Source organism: Rhinopithecus roxellana, chromosome 9 (assembly GCF_007565055.1).
Source record: "Rhinopithecus roxellana isolate Shanxi Qingling chromosome 9, ASM756505v1, whole genome shotgun sequence".
In the NCBI taxonomy this organism is placed as follows: Eukaryota; Metazoa; Chordata; class Mammalia; order Primates; family Cercopithecidae; genus Rhinopithecus; species Rhinopithecus roxellana.
In genome coordinates, this window is record NC_044557.1 from 113580669 (window position 1) to 113601867 (window position 21199).

Sequence of the window (21199 nt, forward strand, 5' to 3'; positions counted from 1 at the left end):
TGCTAAAGCAAAACTGTGGAGTCAGTAAAAAGATCAGTGTTTGCCATGGGCTTGGGGAAGGGGTGAGTGGAAGAGAGCAATAGTAGGTAGAGCACAGGGGATTTTTAGACAGTGAAACTCTTCTACAAGATACTGTGGTGGTGGATACGTCTTATTACCTTTTTAAAACCATAGAATATACAAACACCCAAGAGTGAGCCCTAATGTAAACTGTGGATGTCAGTGAATAATAATGTAACTGTATTGGCTCATCACTTGTAACATATGTATCATCACACTAATGCAAGATGTTAATATATTAGTAATAGGAGAAACGGTGTTTGCCTTGTGGTGGGGGGAGAAAAGGATATATGGGAATCTTGTTACTTTCTGCTCTTTTTCTGTAAACCTAAACTGCTCTAAAAAATAAAGTCTGTTAATTTAAAAAGATGGGATCCTAATGTATAAACTCTGTTGTATCTTGCTCTTTGTATTTAATAATATGTTGCCCACTAAAAAAATAGTCATATGGTTAGATATACCATGAATTTCAGCAATTCTCCATTGTTTTGACTATTTTTAAAACTATTTATTTATTTATTTAGACAGAGTGTTGCTCTGTCTTCCAGGCTGGAGTGCAGTGGCGCCATCTCAGCTCACTGCAACCTCCGCCTCCTGGGTTCAAGAAATTCTCCAGCCTCAGCCTCCCGAGTAGCTGGGACTACAAGCGCACGCCGCCATGCCTGGCTAATTTTTTGTATTTTAGTAGAGTCGAGGTTTCACCATGTTGCCCAGGCTGGTCTCGAACTCCTCAGCTTAGGCAATCCGCTCGCCTGGGCCTCCCAAAGTGCTAGGATTACAAGTATGAGCCACTACGCCCAGTTTAAACTATTTCTAGTAGTGCTAGGAAGAACTTTCATAAACATGAATATTTGCCCATTATTTCCTTACAATAAATTTACAGAAAAGAAACTTCTGTATCAAGGGTTATGGACATTAAACATTTTAATCATATTTCCTTCCACAGAGATTGTACCAATTTACATTCCTGTGAAAGAAATGAGAGAGCTCATTGCTTCACACTTTGGTTAACATTTAGTACAGTATTTTCAATCTTTTCAGGCTCCATCTATTTAACATCTAAAATACAAGATCTCAATTTTTAAAAATTGTCCTTTAGTAAAGTTAAACCTATTTTCTTGCCGGGCGTGGTGGCTCACGCCTGTAATCCCAGCACTTTGGGAGGCCGAGGCGGGCGGATCACGAGGTCAGGAGATCGAGACCATCCTGGCTAATACGGTGAAACCCTGTCTCTACTAAAAAATACAAAAAATTAGCCGGGCGTGGTGGCGGGTGCCTGTAGTCCCAGCTACTCCGGAGGCTGAGGCAGGAGAATGGCGTGAACTCGGGAGGCGGAGCTTGCAGTGAGCTGAGATAGGGCCACTGCACTCCAGCCTGGGAAACAGAGTGAGACTCCGTCTCAAAAAAAAAAAAAAAAAACAACAACAACAAACCTATTTTCGTATATTTACTGAGCATTTAATTTCTTCTTTTATGAGTGGCTGATTCATGTGCTTTTCTTAGCTCTTGAAGCAATTTGGAATATTCATCTTTATGATTCATAAAGAGTTAATTAAGGATATTAACTCATAGGTTTCAAATATTTATTTCTTCATTTATCTACTTTTAAATTTTATGTATATTAAGACATTTAAATTTTCTATATCATCGGCTCTATTGATCTTTTCCTTGATGGTTTCTTGCTTTGATGTCAAGGTTCCCTCTACCCACCCCAAGATCTTTTATACTGTAGCTTGTATTAAATTCAGCAAGTTTCAACAGGAAGTCAGGGTTGCAGGGAGGAGTCCCCTGGGATTGCAGTCATCTGTGATGTCTCAGTAATGCCACTGCTCATTCCTAAATTCACCAACCACGCCTGGAGACCATGCTCCCATCTCAGCGTGCTGAGCTGAAACATTGCACAAAAGTCCTTCCTCCACTTTCCTTTGCCTCACATCCCAGCTCTGCCATGGCTAGTCCATGGGAGATAATCTGGTATGCTAAGCAGAGTTGGTTCATCAAAAGACAGGGTGTAATCATTAATCAGGAGCAGACACACCTATGCCCGACGGCCTTGGCAGCTCATTCTGCCTGACCTGAACCTGGGTGGCAGGGGCTGTGTGTTTAGAACTTTCACAAAACAGGGTATATTTCCATTCTCCAGGTCAGGCCTTCCGTGGATTATTTACAGGTGAGGAAAAGACAAGCCTTAGGATACTTTTAGACAGAGCCCAATCAAAGGATTTATTTTCACTTTATTCTCTATTTAAGATCACATTTAGCTTTTATTCACAATGATTGCAGCCCTCTGCTGGTGGGATGCACCTATCTGCAGGCCTGGGAAGTTCTGGACCTCCATTTACTTGATGTTGAAGGCAGACATAAATGAGTCTGTTCACAGCTCACAGCTCACAGCTCACAGCCAGGTTCTGTGGGCTGCTCCCCATGAGAACTTCTAGGGGAAGGATTCGAGGGCTTCCTCTCTGCCAAGCAGCAAGAATGGGTGTTGGTGATACCCAATATCTCACTTGAGCCAGGTTCATCTCTATGCTTTAACAGAAACATTAAAACAGTAAGCAGCCATCATTTTTGGGCAGATGGAGATTTCCTACTGGTATTCTCCAAATGTTAACATCCTCTGTCTCTGCAATACGTATAATTTTATCCTTTTAATATAGGTGCATGCGGACTTTAGTATGATCTATGTAAATATAATCACCAGCAGTTACAATGTGCTGATTCCGCCCATTTTCCAACCAGAAAGGAAAGAAACATCATTAATCATATGATGAGTGTTTGTCAGGCCTCCAAGTCTACAGAAGAATTTAAATTGAGCTAGAGGAAGGGAAGTTGTAAGAGAGCAGCTGTCCACAGTTATTAATGGTACCTTACACTACACAGTTGCTGCCACATCCATTACCTCACCCTCCGCCTGCCCTCAGCAGCCTTGAAAGAAGCAGGGGGAGGGATGGGGGGGGTGAGAATGAGAAATGCATGACTCTACTAGAGTTGATCATTGGGCATTTCTGAGTTGATGCCCATGGGATGTGGGAGTGGTTATATTGCCTCTCAGCAGCCTTAGCCAACCACTCCTGCTTTCTTGAAATACCCTCCATTCTTGGTGTCCAATACTCTGCCTCTCTCTGGCCACTCTTTCTGAGTCTTCTTTGCAGACCACCCTCTCTTTAGTTGAATCAGAGGTATCAGGACTGACCCTCTTCTCTCCACCATTACCTCCTCCTCAGCTGGTGTCACACAATTCTTTGACTTAATTACCATCTGTGAGTGGATGTTCCTAAATACACATCTTAAGCCCCCACTTCTCACTTGAGTGCCTTATGATTTCCACTTGGATGTCTGAAAGGCATCTCAAATTACCATGGCCCCAGTGGAAACCATCCCCCTAATCAAGTGGAAATCCTGATCAGCTCCCCCATAATCCCACCCCCCCCCCCACTTTACCCCACTCATCACTTGGTCTTTCTTACATCCGTTAATACAGCAGTCCCCAACCTTTTTGGCATCATGGACCAGTTTCACAGAAGACAGTTCTTCCATGGAAAGAGGGACTGGGGGATGGTTTTGGGATGACATGATCCCCAGATCATTAGGGCATTCGTCAGATTCTCATAAAGAGCACACAACCTAGATCCCTCCCATGTGCAGTTCACAATAGGGTTCGAGCTTCTGTGAGAATCCACTGGCTGGCTGATCTGACAGGAGGTGGAGCTCAGGTGGTAGTGCTGGCTCACTTGCTGCTCACCTCCTGCTGTGAGGTCCAGTTCCTAACAGGCCACAGACCGGTACTGGGCTGCAGCCCAGGGGTTGGGGACCCCTGTGTTAATGTACGACCATTCACATTTGAATCAATTTCTAAATCTAGAGTTCACACTTGATATGATAGTTTTATTTATATACCACCACTCACTTTGATTCAATACCCAAATCTAGAGTTCACACTCGATATGATAGTTTTATTTATATACCACCATTCACTTTGATTCAATACCCAAATCTAGAGTTCACACTCGATATGATAGTTTTATTTATATACCACCATTCACTTTGATTCAATACCCAAATCTAGAGTTCACACTTGATAGTTTTCTCCTACTTACTCCACATCCAATCTATTGGTGACTTTTACTGGCAGCAGAAACAAGAGTGGATAAGAGGAAGGACACACGCTGGTCAGACTGCAGAGCTTGATTCCTGGCTCTGCCACGTGTGAGTTTTGGGTCTTGAGAAAAGTTCCTTAATCTCACTTTGTTTCCACTCTACCTCACAGAGTTGTTGTCAGGATTATATGTATTCTGAGGCTTAACCAGAGTTAATACTTGCAAAGCACTGAGAACAGTGCCTGGCCCAGTAATTACTGCAAAAGTGGTAACTTATTATTGCCTCCAACATAGATGACACATCTGTCCATTTATCTCAAGTGCCCTTGCCCTGGTCTTAGCCACAATCCACTCTCACCTTCTTACTGGTTGCCTCTCTGTGACCCTCGTACCACCACATTACAGCTGGAATAGTATGTAAAAAGTATGAGTCAGATTTTGTTGTTCCTGATTAGAATGCTTAAATGGTTTCCTTTTAAACATAAAATAAAATCCGGCTGGGTGCGGTGGCTCACGCCTGTAATCTCAGCACTTTGGGAGGCCCAGGTGGGCGGATCACGAGGTCAGGAGATCAAGACCATCCTGTGAATGGTGAAACACCGTCTCTACTAAAAATACAAAAATTAGCCGGGCGTGGCGGCACCTATAGTCCCTGCTACTCAGGAGGCTGAGGCGGGAGAATGGCGTGAACCCAGGAGGCAGAGCTTGCAGTGAGCCGAGATCGCACCACTGCACTCCAGCCTGGGCGACAGAGTGAGACTCTGTCTCAAAAAAAAAAAAAAAAAAAAAAAAAAGCATAGAATAAAATCTGAATTTGTTTCCATGGCCCACAGTCCTGTAGATGTGGTCCCTGCCTGCTGCTGTAACTTCAGTTGTACAAAGCAGATGTTACTGTGCAACAAATAGCCCCAAAATGTAGTGGCAAAGGCCAACAACAGTCTTACTGTACTCATGGATCTTGTGGATCAGGAGTTTGAACACAGTAGAGCAGGGATACATTGTCTCTGCTCCACGATGTCTAGGCCCTTATCTGGGAAAACTTGAATGGCTTTGGGCAACTTGAACAACTGGGGTGGAGTCCTCCAGAGTCTTTCTTACTCATACGTCTATCACCTTGGCACCATGGCAGGAAGGCTGGGCTGGGGGGGACTCTCTGCTGGAATTCCTACATTGGTCTCTCCATGGCTTGAGCTTCTTTACAGCAGGGTGGCCTTAGGGTAGCTGGATTTCCCACACCTGTGTCCGAACTCAGACCATGCTTTCTGTGACCTGTCCTTGGGAGGCATCTCTTCTGTCATACTCTACTGGTCAAAGCAGCCAGAAGCCCGCCCAAATTCAAAGGAAGGGCATGTAGACCCCACCTTTCATAAGGAGGATGCCAAAGAATTTGTGGCACGGTTTTTAAAGGGCCACACTCATGTCTATCACTCTCTCTTGCTCACAGTTCTCCAGTCACACTAGACTCCTTTCTGTTCCCAAAACACTCCACCTCATCCTAATCTCAGTCTTTCATGTTTTTGTTTCCTCTTACATAAACTCTCTTCTCCCAGATGGCTTCCTCCTTCTCATCTTAGTCCAAAGACTAAGTCTTCCTTTTTAATTAACACATTGAGTCAGAAACTTTGCTGCAAAAAATGAATTGAAGCCACAATATCTTTTTCCAGACATGAAGTCCTGAACTCAGCTCCCAGATACCACATTCTGCTAATTCCTTCAGAGGCTAAGTCTAGAACTCTGCTGCCTGAGGCTAAGTCCAGAATTTTCACTCCAGAGGCAAAGTCTGATGTTTGCTCTTGGGACTAAATCCCCACTTAAATATCAGATCCCCAGAAAGACCTTCCTAGACCACCCTGTCTAAAGTACCTTTCCACCTCTCTACCCTCCGTTTATTTCCTTGATGGCACTGACCACAATCTGAAGTTATCCTGTGTGTTTGTTTCTTTACCCATTAATTAAATGGTTATCCCCTTGTAGAAGGTAACTTCCATGAGGGCAGAGGTGTTGTAGGTTTTTTCACTATCATATCCCTTGGCACATAGAAGTCACTTAATGTAACCCTGCTGAATGAATGAATGAATGAGTGAGTGAATGAATGAATTAAGTGTGGAAAGGGTCAGGAATAAAGCTTTGGAAGTCAGAAACATTTAGGTAATTGTTGAAACTATGGCAGAGAAAGAGGCTTAGGAGACAACCTCAGGGATCACTGATATTTAAGATTGGGTAAGAGGAACTCAATGAACATTTGGAAAGAAGAGTCATAAAAGCATGAAGAGAGCCAGAAAAAAAGGCATCACAGAAGCAAGGGACGGGAAGTTGGAAGAAAAAAGGTAGAGGCAATAATGTTAAGTATCACAATGAGCTCAGTTAAAATAAAGATCACAAAGTGTGCATTAGTTTCCAATTAGCATGCTGTTTGCCCAGCATTTCTAATGGAGTCAGGGGAAGAGGCCAACTGTAGTGGGTTGAGAAGCAAATGGAAGTTGAAGTTGAGGAAGTGGAGGTCAGGAGTGTACGCTAACCATTCCTGAAGCTTAACCATGTAGGAACAGCAAGGGAGGGCAATCGTGGTGAGGAGCACAGGGCCAGGGAGATGGGAATGGCTGCGGGAGGTTTCCAAGCTCAACGGACTGAGGGATGGAGAGGAAGACTTCGAGATCGGGGAGTAGGGCGGGGTGGGAAACAGCATGGATTTGGGAATAATCCTTGAATGGGCTGACCTTTTCCTATGAGACCTAGGGAAGGAGAAAAGAGGGTTGTGCGTGATGCTCTCCTACAAATCCTTATTCCATTTGTGATTCCTCGTTCAGCACTGGGCTCTCCAGCTAGACTGAGCTCATAAGAACATGATTGAGGATGACCCAGGAAACATGGCAAAGGTGGTGACAGCTGCTGAGAGGTGTGAGAGGGTGGCCAGGTCGAGGACCAGTGGGAAGTCTTCAGGGGAAGCTCTTCTGGAGTGATCTGTCCCAGTTCCTTTTTAAAAGAATTAAAAAAAAAAAATTTCAATAGCTTTTGGGGTACAAGTGGTTTTTGGTTACGTAGATGAATTGTATAGTGGTGAAGTCTGAGATTTTAGTGCACCCATCACCCAAGGAGTGTACATTGCACCTAGTGTGTAGTGTTTTTTTATGCCTAGCCCCCTTCCCACCCTCCTTCTTCTGAGTTTCTGAAGTCCATTATATCACCCTGTATGCCTCTGTGTATTCATAGCTTAGTTCCCACTTATAAGTGAGAACATACAGTGTTTGGTTTTCCATTCTTGTGTTACTTCACTTAGAATAATGGCTTCCAGCTCCATCCAAGTTACTTCAAAAGATATTATATCATTCTTTATCATTCTGTTTTATGGCTGAGTAGTACTCCATGGTGTATATGTACCACATTTTCTTTATCCACTCAATGGTCAGTGGGCTCCTAGGTTGGTTCCATATTTTTGCAACTGTGACTTGTGCTGCAGTAAACATATGAGTGCAGATGTCTTTTTGATATCATGACTTCTTTTTGTGCCAATCTTTAACGCAGTATGAGTGTTCTGTAGCTGCTCCCACAGAAGTGGTGAAGGAATAGTGAATTTTAGGGCTGCACCAGGATTGGGAGGTTGCAGGGTAAGAGTAGTGGAATGATGCTGCTGGTGACAGTGGTCCAGGCAATGAATGAAGAGGGTGGCTCATCACGTCTTGATGATGTGGTGAAGGGATGAGGACTCAGATAGCCCTGGGAGTTAATGGCTAAAGATAAGGGCAGGCCAAAGTCACAGGGGTCAGCAAAGTGAAGGAACTGAGAGTGGGTGTATTTCACACAAATTTTAAATTCAAACAGGATTAAGTTAGGAGTTATGGTAGAAAGAATACTGCTGCTATAATAAATCGACTCCACTATATATAATGACTCGAGCACAAAAGGAGTTTATTTGTATATCACATAATAGTTCAAGGTAGGTGTTTCTGTTGAGTGGGCAGAGAAAGGTGCAGGGTCCCTGCTCCATGCAATTAACTGGAAAGTCAAGCTGCTGGTGGTTCTAACATCTTCAACACACAGCTCCCAAAGTTGTCTGGGCAACCGTCATCCTGTCAGCTTGGAGAAAAAGCCTGGAGGAGGAAGAGGGAGTTGTCTATGTTCCAGGCCTTGAAGAGATGCACTGCGTTGGCTAGAACTCTGTCACATCCCACTGCCGAGGAGGGTGGGAAATGCAGTCCAGTTGTGTGTCCTGGAAAAAGAGGAGAGCCTTCATGGATTTCATGAAGAGCTAGTGGCCTCTGCCACATCTCAGTGCCAGATAAACATGGAAAAACCCAGCTGATTATGTCCTGAATAAATGTGCAGAAGTGTCCTGGAGACAGAGATGACGGTACACAGAAGGGCAGGGCTTCTGCAAGCTGATGAGAGAGTGATGGTCTGGAAATGACCTTGCTGGGTGGACAGATGGAGTACAGAGAAGTCAGACAAATCTTAGGGGAGGACCTGGGGGATGAGCAGGCTCTGGTTGATGACTCTTGGAAGGGGCCTGGGCTCAGACACAAAAATCACAGGATCCCCCTCCCCCAAAGGGGCCCTGCAGGAGAAAGGAGGGGATTGTAAACCTGAGGGAATTATCCGGTTGCTTACTGTGAAATGCTGAATATTTTCTCAAAGAGAGAATACCTAATACTAACTCTTGGACGATAGGGCCTTGTGACACACATATCCTCTTTGGACTTGATTACAAACTGAACAGAGGGTGGTTGACAAAGCAGTGGGGCTCATAGGACTGAAGGGCAGGTAAGGACACTGACAACAGCCTCAAGGTAAACCTCTCACAGGCTTGACAGGAGGGAAAGGAGTAGATGATGAGAAGAAAGAGAATAGAAAAGAAGCCACCCACAGTCCTCCTAGAAACTTTAACTAAATGGATGAGGCCTAAGACAGGACCTGGTTGTAAATTTTGTGCTTCAGAAGGTTATGTTAGACTCAAGTCCCAGTGTGACTGCATTTTATAATGGGGACATTTGTGTAATGTATTTATTCATCTATCCATTGTGCACCCGCCTACCCACCCATCCGTCCATCCATTCACCCATCATCTATCCATCTACCTGAGTGTCCATCCTTCCATCATCCATCTGTTCCATCCACTCTTCTATCCATCCACTTTTCCATCCATCCATCCACCCATCATCTGTCTATCCATCTATTCAACCATCATCCATCTATTCATCCACCCACCCCTCCATCTATCCACCTACCCACTCACCCATCCGTCCATCCATTTGTCCACTCACACATCCATCCATCCATCCGTTCATCCATCCATCCACCCACCCACCCACTTATCCATCCATGCATACAAACATCCATCCATCCATCCATCCATCCATCCATCCATCCATCCATCCTTTCAGAATTTGTTTGCCTATTACATGCAAGGCCTTATGGTGGGTGCTGAAGAGAGAGAAAGTATAGTCTTTGTCTTCAAGATGCTCACTGTCTAAGAGAAGGAGACATTGCAGGAAATAGTCCAGGAGACTGCTTTGGCACTCTGCCAAGAGTCTGTATAGACCCCACTGGGGGCATAAGAGAAGGAGTGGCCAGCTGGACCTGAGGGCTAAGGAATGGTTGCACAGAGGAGTGATGGTGTGAGGGGTCCAAGAGGGTCTGGGCACGCTTGGAGAGGCAGGCATGTGAGCCCAAGTGTGGAGCTGCAAACAGCCCGGCACACGCAGGGAATGCAAAGATGGTGCCCCCAGTGAGGTAGTGGCCTTAGATGAGAGGAGGAGAGATGAAGGGCATCAATTCCCACTTAGTCTCTCCAGGCTCCAGTATTATTTTCTTCCATCAGTGCCTTGTCCCCTTAAAGTGGCTTTTTTTTTTTTTTTTTTGACAGAGTCTAGCTCTGTTGCCCAGGCTGGAGTGTGGAGTGCAGTGGCGCGACCTCAGCTCACTGCAAGCTCCGCCTCCCAGGTTCATGCCATTCTCCTGCCTCAGCCTCCCAGCAACTGGGACTACAGGCGCCCGCCACTACGCCTGGCTAATTTTTTTTGTATTTTTTAGTAGAGACAGGGTTTCACTGTGTTAGCCAGGATGGTCTTGATCTCCTGACCTTGTGATCAGCCCGTCTTGGCCTCCCAGAGTGCTGAGATTACAAGTGTGAGCTACTGCACCTGGCCAAAGTGGCCTTTTTACTATTCTACCTCCATTTCTAATTCTCTGAAGAAACAGAGAGAACTCCTGAGCCCCAAGGGACATATGCAGGCACTCATTCCTCCATTGGTTTGGCAGTGCCCACAGGAGTTAAACACTGTCCACAGATGTAGAATTTAGTTTAAAGCCCACAAATGAGACTGATGGTTATTCACAGCACAACTGCATTTGACTGCTTATTCTTTCAGTGATTTCCTTATCTGCTTGATAGGAAGATAGGAAGAGTTCTATCTGGTTTCTTGAGACAGTGGATGTGCCCAGAAACTGGAGAGAGATCAGTTGTTGGGTTGATGACATTGTGCAGGTGGAGAGCCCCCAGCCCAAGCCTAGCTAGAGGGGCACAGTTTGCCTGGAGCTGGTAAAGCATTGGTAAAGCATTACGTGCCATTCATCTGTGCCCTCTCTTTCTACAGCATTGTACTACAAGAAGGGGACTGTGTATGGGGAACGTGTAAACACCTCCTGATCCCCCTTGGTCTCCTGAGGGCTGGCACATAAGGTCGGTAATAAATTCTCACTCCTTTGAAACAAACAGGGTGGAGGAGTAAGGAGGGCAGAAAGAGGACCAATTTATTTACGGGAAAGGTCAGCATTTTGTTAAATCTTTACAATATCCAAATGGACTACTTTCAAGCATTCACAGACTAAGCTAATAAATCGCCCCAAAGTGGCCTCTAGGGAACCGAAATGGACAAATGGCCAAGAGCTATGGCGTGTTTTTGGATGAGTGAGCAGTTTTCAGTACATTGATTGTGGCGGGTTCTTTTAAGGGATGGAAACTCCTGAAATGTTATTTACACTTTCAGAGTTCATAGTTACCCCTTTTGCTTGGCCCTTTTCAGAATCGGCACAGATTCTGAATCAAGGAGGGCTCAGTTGAGGGGGATCTGCAATATTTTCTGGCTGCGGTGAGTACAAGCCTGAGTGCTGGATTGAAAAGAGGAACCCAGCTGCAGTTATCATGATTGGACCTCCAGGCACAGCTGAGCTTTGTGAATGTGAGGGTTGATGCCTCCCAAGGACAGATCCCAGTAGAAAAGGAATCTGCACGCTCTGCCATGGATCATTAGAACCTAGGCCATGAGACCTTATCCAGTGAGGTGAATCCTCACCATCTGGTCTTTTAAAAACCTGGGGTGAACGCTAGGTGTGAGGGCTCACAACTGTAATCCCACTGCTTTGGGAGGCCAAGATGGGAGGATTGCTTTAGCCCAAGAGTTCCAGACCAGCTTGGGCAACATAGCGAGACCCTGTCTATACAAAAGATAAAAAGACTTAGCCAGGCATGGTGACGCATGCCTGTAGTCCCAGTTACAAGGGGGGGCTGAGGCAGATCGCTTGAGCCCAGGAGTTTGAGGCTGCAGTGAGCTATGCTCATGCCACTGCACTCCAACCTGGGTGACAGGGCAAGAACCTGTCTCAAACAAAACAGAACAAAACAAAACAAAAAAACAAAAACAAAAAACACCCAAAGCCTGGGATGAATCAGGATTAGAGAATGGCAGGTACATATCTGGGAGGCAACAGGTGGAAAATGAAGCCTCGGTCACCTGGGCTGAAGAACAGATGTCCTTAGCAAGGTTCTCCTGTTCATTTGTCATTTAACTCTTGTTTGTTGAGTGTTGTGTGGTCACTGCGAGGTGGAGTGGAGAACTAGGTGGCTTAGGGGCTTTGCAATTGAGAAGTAGAGACAGACTGGAAATACCCAAGTAAACAAATGCACAAACATACTTCCAAATTATAATTGTTGCTATTAAAGAGATAGTGTTGAGACAGGGAAGAGTAGGAATACATGGGCTGGCATCAGGAGGGAGGTCACGGAGGGCCTCCCTGAAGCAGGGATGCATGGGCAAGGAGAGATGGGAGAAGAGAGAACAGCAGCAACAAAGGGCCCCTGCAGGCAAAGGAAGGAGATCAGTGTGCTGTGGTGTGAGAGAGCTTGGGGACATAGCACAGGATAGGGCTGGAAAAGGACAGAAGGGTAAGATCAGCCGGCTGCGGTGGCTCACGCCTGTAATCCCAGCACTTTGGGAGGATCATTTGAGGCCAGGAGTTTGAGGCCAATGTGGGTTACATAGTGAGACTCTTGTCTCTACTAAAAATAAAAGTAAAAAATTAAAAAAAGAAGGACAAGATCACACGCAGCAGACTTGATAAACAGTTTGCATTTTATTTATGCAAGCAGCCTGGCTTGGTGTCTGAAATTCTACTAACCAGGGTCTTCTCTTTTTAGCAGAGTAGCACATTGAGCGTTTATCATTCATTAAACCTTTATGTTCGTCTGTCACGTTTCCTATGAGGGGAGGGCCAGGGCCACTGAGTGAAACTGAGTTACATTGGGTGGTGAGGAAAGAAAGAGATGGATAATTGATTTCAGGAGAAGGGGAAACATCTAAGGAATGTGGACTGGGGACAGTGGAAGGAGTAAAGAAAGACAGCGGATCACATGTGCCCACTTCTTGCACAAGGGGGGGTCCCAGTTTGTACTAAACAAGCACTTTACCATTAAAAGAACTAGCCTCGGCCAGGCGCGGTGGTTAATGCCTGCAATCCCAACACTTTGGGAGGCCGAGGCAGGCAGATCACGAGGTCAGGATCTGTGACCTGGCCTGATCTTGAGACCAGCCTGGCCGACATAGTGAAACCCCATCTCTACCAAAAATACAAAAATTAGCCTGGCGTGGTAGTGGGCACCTGTAATCGCAGCTACTTGAGAGGCTGAGGCATGAGAATCACTTGAACCCAGGAGGCAGAGGTTGCAGTGAGCTGAGATCACGCCACTGCACTCCAGCCTGGGCAACAGAGTGAGATTCAGTCTCAGAAAAGGAAAAAAAAAAAAAGAACTAGCCCCTTGGGCTTTGGGGTCACACAGACCCAAATTAGAATCTGGGCCTGGAATAAGAGGTTTCTTTGTGCTTTTCTCTCCTCGTCTGTAAAATGAGGATCTGAAGATTTACCCAGTAGGATTTTGGAGAAGATTAAAGCAGATGTATTTAAAGCACTCAATGCCATGCCTAGAGCATGGTAGGTGCTCAATAAATGTTAATTTCCTCTTCACTGACAGCATAACAATATTTTAGAAGATTGTACTGTTTCCAGAAGGCAGACAAGGGGAGCGAGAGTGATAATATTCACCACTCTTTCACAATGTTCCCACTGGACAAACAGCAGACCAGTGATGCCCTGTGGTGAGTGGAGCCCTTGCTGGGTAGGGAGTGAGCCCTTCCTCCTAGTCCATGTTTTCCTCCTTTTATAAATAGAGGGTGGAGTGGGCTGGATCTGTCGCTAAGTGTCCAGACGTAGACCAGTTTAAAAACCTCTCTGGACCTTACCTCCGGATATTCTGTTAAGGTTGTCTGTACTGTTCAGGGTGATTCTGACGGAGGGGGGTACTTGGGCACTCCAACGGAAACAAGTGATCTCCAAGGCCCTGCGCTGGCTTGGAGACCAGCACGCAGGTGACCACGTGCACACTCCTCGTTCGCCACCAGAGGGCGGGCCTGAGGCACGATGGCTGAGCAAAGTGCCCATTGTCCCCGTCAGGGATAGAAAGACCCCGGGGAAAATCTGTAGTCACCCAGAGAACGAGGTGCAGGGTGGGCATTGCAGGAGTTCTTCAGGAGGTGTGTGCGCTAACTAGGGATAAGAGGAGAAAGCCCGAGTCGACTAGATTCTGTGAAGTCATGCTTCCTCTGCCCTCTTGTCCAGCAGGATTTGGACAGATGAGCCCCTTGTCTTCCTGCAGGGAGGACGTGTCCTCAGGATTCTAGCAGAGCCCCCATGCTGGCCGGCAGTCTGTCCAGTTCTAGCCAAAGCAGCATCTGTTTCAGAGGGCCAGTCACTGCTGACCCTCATTTGTCACCACCATCACCCCTGCTAAAAGGATGCAGCCACAGGGGAAGGCAGTGGGCAGGTTCTGATCTGATCCGCAGTCTCTACCCCTTCAGGGCTACACACACAAAGAAAACGATCATCATTGCCTGATTCCATCTGCAGTGAAGAAGGCATCACTTCCAGCTCAAGTGTCCTAGTCAATGCCCTTTGTTTTTGGCAAAGAAGGATTCCAGTACCTTCTCTTTACTGCCGCATTCATTTCAACCTTCTCTGCAGGCTGCATTAGAGGCCACAGCCCTTGACATCCAATTGCAGCACTCTGGGCATTGGGGATTTTCTTTGCCACCTCTGGGCTCTGTTTTGTCAGCAGTTTCTGCTTTGGAGTTCCCCTGCGCTGTAACATTCTGAACATTGCACTAACGCAGAAACTCAGGGCGCCACAGAAGCAGAAATGGCTACTGTAGCTCCCTAAAGGGGAACATGAAACCAAGAGCACCGGTGAGCTAGTCAGGGAGGGAACACGTTCCGGGCAGACGCTGAGGAACTGAGAGCAGCACAGTCGCCCGGGGCACTGGAGTTATGTCTGCATCTCCCCAGCCCCACTTTCCTGGAGCTTGGATGATGTGAACACATGCAAAGGGCTGACTGGGTGCCTCCACTCATACCTCCCTCTCTGCATTCAGTCCTGCTTGAGCCCCCAGCCTTGTCAGGCCCTCTGTAAGGATAAGGAATGAGTAAGATGTTTTTGTTTGTTTTTGGGAAGGAGTCTCGCTCTTTTGCCTACACTGGAGTACAGTGGCGCAATCTCGGCTCACTGCAACCTCTGTTTCCAGGGTTCAAGTGGTTCTCCAGCCTCAGCCTCCTGAGTAGCTGGGATTACAGGTGTCCCCTACCACTCTCGGCTAGTTTTTGTATTTTTAGTAGAGACGGGGTTTCGCAATGTTGGCCAGGCTGGTCTCGAACTCCTGATCTCAGGTGATCTGCCCACCTCAGCCTCCCAAGTGTTGGGATTACAGGCATGAGCTACTGCGCCTGGCCAGGAGTGAGTAAGATTTTGAACGTTTTTCTTCACCGTGAGCTCAAACCTTGAATGGAAGAAAAATCACACTCACTTAGTTACGGTGTCAGTGAGGATCGTATCATGTAGATGGTTTACTGCGATGAATGGGATCACACAGGGATGTACAAAGAATAATGGAGGACGGAGTAAAGGGCAGTTTCAGAAATGGAGAAAAAATTACTAGAGACATCTTGTATGACTCTGACATTCATTTAGGATTGGGTGCTGTCTCCCCATGTTCTACCAGGCTGGGCAGTACACAGCAGTTTTGTTAATAAGCTGTTAATAATAACATTAGGTCCTCCTGGAGTTTCAGGGGCTTGGAGAAGGGGAGGCTGCCAAGAAGGAAGGCCTGGCAAAGTGATATTCCTGACTGGGTGCGGTGGCTCACGCCTGTAATCCCAGCACTTTGGGAGGCCGAGGCAGGCGGATCACCTGAGGTCAGGAGTTTGAGACCAGCCCAGCCAACATGGTGAAACCCCGGCTCTATTAAAATTACAAATATTAGCGGGGTGTGGTGGTGGATACCTGTAATCCCAGCTACTTTGGAGGCTGAGGCAGGAGAATCACTTGAACCTGGGAGGCAGAGGTTGCAATGAGCCAAGATCATGCAACTGCACTCCAGCCTGGGTGACAGAGTGAGACTCCACCTCAAAAAAAAAAAAAAAAAAAAAAAAAAAAAAAAAAAAAAAAAAGTGATAGTCCTAAGGGAAAGGCTTGCTTGCGTTGGGGATTTTTTATTTTTTGACATTAAAACTCACCTTGGTGTAAGCACCTTTTGTCCTCGTCATAGCAATGATGGCACTTATTTATGCACCAAATGTTAAGGCACCTGCCAGAGACCAGGCAGTGTGCTGGTGGCTGGAAGAAGAGGGGGCTCTTTGCTTCTAGGAGTCATGGCCTGATGGAAGAAATGGGCAAGTCATCACAGAGTGATGGTGTTATAGTAGGGCTGAACACAGGAAGGAGTGCTCAAGGCTGCAGGGGGCAGGATGAGGAAAACTTCATAGACAAGGTGACATTTCAGTTGTTTTAGAGGGAGGGAGGGGGAAAAGAACAGCTTAGGGCAAGACATAGATTAGGGACGGCACACTGTTTTCAGGGGCAGTGAGAAGTTTGCTCTGACATTGTGTGCGTGCACCCACTGAGCATGGGGACAGAGTAAGTGCCCAGGGAGAGGAATTGAAGCTGCAGAGAAGACAGGGGTCAGACTCTGATACAGCACCTGGTTAAAACACATTCTTCCCACTCATGGACCTGCTCAGGCAGGTCCTCCCTTCCTGCAGACCCTGCAGAATGCTCTGGATGTTACCATTTCACTAAACCATTGTCTCATTTAAGTACCACATCTGGCTCTTTCCGGCTGCTGGGAGAAAAGTACGGGAAAGCGGAGGTTTGGGAAGGGGCTGTGATTGCGCAACAGGCAATTTTACATTGCTTTCTCATGTTTGGCTTGCATTCAATGTTTAAAAATTCAGAAAAGTCATGCTTGAGAAAAGGTACGAATATTAGATTCACAAATAATGATTCGTAATTTTACAGGAAATTTTCATTGAGTGTTTTTCTAGAGAAAGTATAAGAAACTATTTATTTATTTATTTATTTATTTATTTATTTAGACAAGGTCTCACTCTGTCACCCAAGCTGGAGTGCAGTGGCACGATCATGGCTTATTGCAGCCTCGGCCTCCCAGGCTCAACTGATCTTTCTGCCTCAGCCCAACCTTCCCCTGCCCCCAGTAGCTGGGACCACAGGTGCCCATCACCACGCCTGGCTAATTTAGTTCTTGTTTTTGAGATGGAGTTTTGCTCTTGTTGCCCAGGCTGAAGTGCAATGGCGCAATCTTGGCTCACTGCAACCTCCGCTTCCCGGATTCAAGTGATTCTCCTGCCTCAGCCACCCGAATGGCTGGGATTACAGGCCCCTGCTACCATGCCCGACTGATTTTTGTATTTTTAGTAGAGACGGGGTTTCTCCATGTTGGCCAGGCTAGTCTCTAATATTTGTGTTTTTTGTAGAGACGGGGTTTCTCCATGTTGCTGAGGCTGGTCTCCAACTCCTGGGCTCAACTGATCTGCCTGCCTTGGCGTCCCAAAGTGCGGGATTACAGGTGTGAGCTACTGTGCCCAGCCTCTCATTTAATTCTTACAAAGATCTCTGAAGTAAAAGTGTGAGGCCTGTTTATCTGTGGTTTTTTTTTTTTCCACCTTCATCAGTGCAAAGCAGGTGGAAAATTCTCCCCGGCCCTTTTTTACTTTTCCTCATTGCATTGAACAGTAAATATGGTTAAGAAATGCAGGTTGCAGACAGTTCTCTTCCTTGGTCATTTTAAACCATTTGTTTGGTATCTTTTATGTGCCAAATACTCTCTTAGGCTCTAGTCAGAACAGACAAATCAGTTTATACCTTACATTTTTGGATATTTACGAGTGGAAACGTCAATTATCATGGACTAAGAACCTCATAGCAATGGCTATAGAACTGAAGCCAATGAGACAGACACAGAAGCTCTTGGAAGCTTTTATCACAAAACAAATGATTCAATGGTAAACTGGTAAATAACAAGATATATTTAAATCCATTAAGCTTAACGCGGATGGCGGTAGGGAATACAAGAATACAAACAATATAATTAGAGGTTACTTTGTTTTAAATTAATTTGAGTCTCGTTATTTACTCCCTTGCCAAGTAGTAGTTTTGTGAGCTAACAGGACACTCCTCTCCACTGCCGTCCGCCGCAAAGCAGGGACTGACTGTTGGTTTTTGAAAAGTAGAAAGGCATATTTTAAGCTTTCTCAGACACTTGACTTTAACCATTACCAATTGACAGCAATACTTGCCGACATCATCTCACCTTGCTTGCGGCATATCAGATTGCTGGAGGGGGAAGTGCTTCACTTTCTCCTTCAGATGCACAGCTAAATTGAACTTGAATTAACCAGCGGTGAAACTTTCTGCGTGCCCTACAGCTCCTTTCTGGGACTTAAGATTTTTAGAGATACAGGACTGAAAAGGAGAATTTTATACCTTCTCTGAGTCGGGAAGGATGGACATTCCCCTAAGGTGGCTAAGGTGGTGAAGGGCATAAAGATTGGAAGTCAGGCCCACAGCAGTCCGAATTATTCCGGATTTTTCTAGCTAAGCTTTGCTGAGCAGGTGTGAGCCAATTACATATTCTTTCTCCCCCCACCTCCCCCGCCCATGGCTTGGATTACGTAGGGATTCTATGTATCCTTTGACCTCAAGCAGAGAAGCCTCAGAGCTACGAGGGCTGGTCCAGATGTTGTACTTATTCTACCCGCCAGGGCAACCTCCCACGGGGGTTGGCCCTGGTAGATTCCTGAGGATCAATTGGATCAGCGTTTTTCTTTCCCAGGGACCCTAAAGTTAGAGCATCCCAGCATGGCTTGGACAGGCAAAGCTAAGGGGTCCCAGGCCTGCTCAACTGCTAGGGCCACGAAGGGGCCTTGAGTGCCGTTTAAAGTGACTAGGCTCTGCCTGGGCAGTCAGGACACTCTTGGTTTTAACTCCAATTCAGTAGGTTTTCCCCAAGACTCAGTTTCCCTTTCCTGTGGGATATAAAATCTTCCTTTCTTGCGCCTCCACAGCTCATCTCCTACTGTCTGCCTCACGGTGCGGTGTGGGGCCCATCCATTCGCCCGGCAAACCCTCAGGCCCCCGGGGCGCTGGGATGCCAGCAGCTGCCCCCGACAGCGCTGCAGGCACCAGCGAAATGCGCTGCGCCCCCACGCACCCCGCCGGGGGCCGAGCTGGGCGTGACTGTCAAGCGGGCGCACAGGGCCCACATCGGGCTACCTCGGCCTCGGCGGGCTGCGGTTGCTCCCCACTCCTCCGCCCCACTAAGTTCCTCGCGGCCGGAAGGCACAAAAGGATGTTTCAGGGCGGAGTTTCCCATACCCCGCAGCCTTCCCCGGATGCCTCCTTCCCGGCTCGGAGTTGGAAGGGTTTCCTCAGGGCTCTCATTTCCTGCAGCCCGGCGCCTCCACGCGGGCCAGATCCCGTCTCTGCATCCTCCCCTCGGCCCGCGCCCATTCCCCGCCCCCAGGAGCCGGGCCCGTAGGCTCCCGGGTGCAGCCGCCCTCTCCAGGGCCGGGCGTGGCCTGGCCCTCCCCGCCTGGTTCCCGCCCGCCGCCGTTCGAGTCCTCAGCCGAGCCAGGGCGGGGGCCAGGGGAGCTCAGCGCCAGCAACGGCGGGGGAGGAGGGCCCGGGCGCCCTCTCGGGCCGCGCGGCGCCGGCCGGCGGTGCAGTCGCGCGCTTGCCGCCAGCGAAGCCATTGGCTCGGCGCAGTCACCCCACGCGGGGCTGCCGCGGATTGGCGCGCGGGCACCGGGGCGCGCGCGGGCGAGTGCGTGCCGCCCCCAAGCCCCGCCGTCTCCGGGTCCCACCCCTCCCCCCGGCCGCGACGACCATCCCTCCATTGTCCCCGCGTGGCCCAGGCCGCGTCTGGGGCCGACGCCAAACCCGGTCCACACCGCCCCGGCCCGAAGAAAGCGCGCGAAAGGCGCGCTCCCCGCGCGGGCGCCCGCGCCGCCTGCCGCCCCCGGCCGCTCACTGCCGCATTTCGCGCTCTCGCGCCGCGCCCCGCCCCACCGGCCTAAATTTGCATATTCCAGGTCGCAGCCAATCGCTGCTCGTCTCTCTCGAAGCGGATGGCTTTTGCCTGAGAGGAAAGGGAGTGGCTGGCGGCGCATGCGCCACGGTGGCCGACTTGAACCGAGGCTTTTATTGCTGTAGTTTATTTCCACCCCCTTCCCTCCTGTTTCTCTCTCTCCCTCTCTCTCTCTCTTTTTTTTTTTCCGCCCTAGCTGGGGCTGTGTTGGAGGAGAGGAAGAAAGAGAGACAGAGGATTGCATTCATCCCTTACGTTCTTGAAATTTCCTAATAGCAAGACCAGCTAAGCGGTTGCACCTTTTTCAATCTTGCAAAGGAAAAAAACAAAAAAACAAAAAAAATAAACCCGAGTCCCCTTCCCGGCAGTTTTTGCCTTAAAGCTGCCCTCTTGAAATTAATTTTTTCCCAGGAGAGAGATGTCTTATCAGGGGAAGAAAAATATTCCACGCATCACGGTGAGTTTGGTACTTGGGAAATCTGCGGTCGGCCAGTCACCTTTTTGTAGCACAGAAGGTCTAAGGAATTTTTAAAAAGGGGGAAAGAAGAGGGACCGAACTTTTTTTTCTTTCTGTTGCTAACGGAGGCGATGGTGATGGTGGTGGTGGTTGTGGGAGATGCAGTGATCCAGGATTAGAAGTCGCATCTTTTGTAAGGCATTAAACAGGAGCGCGAGTGCACGAAGGTAGCCTTAGGTAGCGCGCCAGACCCGGTGTATCTTTTATTGTCAGTGAGAGATGCTGCAGCGCCGGCCTGCGGGGTGCGAGCAAATGGATGCCAGATTGAATATGCATGCTTGGAGCTCGGATATTGTTCTCTAGGCTGCGTGCTGCGAGGCTGGACTCCTCCAGCAGCGGTGGGGAGATGGGGACTTGGATCCTCTCGGGGTCTTCCGCCCCCTCCCAAAAAGGGCTTTCTGGAGCCTTCTCCGGGTCCTTGGAAAAAGGAGCGGGTTTGAGCCCGAAGACGTAATGACAGCAGAGGGATGCTGAAAAGGGCAGGGTGTACCGGAATGGTGTGGAAACGGCAAGGATAAACAGGGACGAAGTGATGAGCAGAGGAGGAAGGCGGGGGGCCAGGCGGGGGCTTCTTGTTGGCCAGGAACCGGTTTTGGGTGCCGTCCCCGGTTTTCTCGCTCTGTAGTTCGGGGCCGGGGCCCTGGCGGGGATTCGGGCTCGTTTTCTCGTCCCTTTTCCGCCCCTTCTGCCGCCCAGGAGGCGTCCGTGTTGGCGCATACAAAGCGGGCTGCAGGGTGGGCGCGGGGACCGCGGCGAGCGGCCGGGCGCTAATGGCGCTGCGCGACGCGGGAGCAGATGGCCCGGCCCCGGCCAGACAATGATCG

General features: G+C 48.1%; 1 protein-coding gene across 2 annotated transcripts in view; it reads left to right on the forward strand.

The window, feature by feature from the left end:
- The window catches only part of DPYSL2 (dihydropyrimidinase like 2), a 145766-nt gene that overhangs the window by 44024 nt on the left and 80543 nt on the right, over positions 1-21199 (forward strand). The window contains exon 1 of one of the 2 annotated variants that reach the window (XM_010378135.2): positions 19859-20315. The exons of the other annotated variant lie outside the window; for it this stretch is intronic. Within the exon in view, the coding sequence (XP_010376437.1) occupies positions 20277-20315 (39 nt within the window). The 5' untranslated portion in view covers positions 19859-20276. Of the gene's footprint in view, positions 1-19858; positions 20316-21199 lie in introns of those variants that run through there. 2 annotated transcript variants of the gene reach the window in all.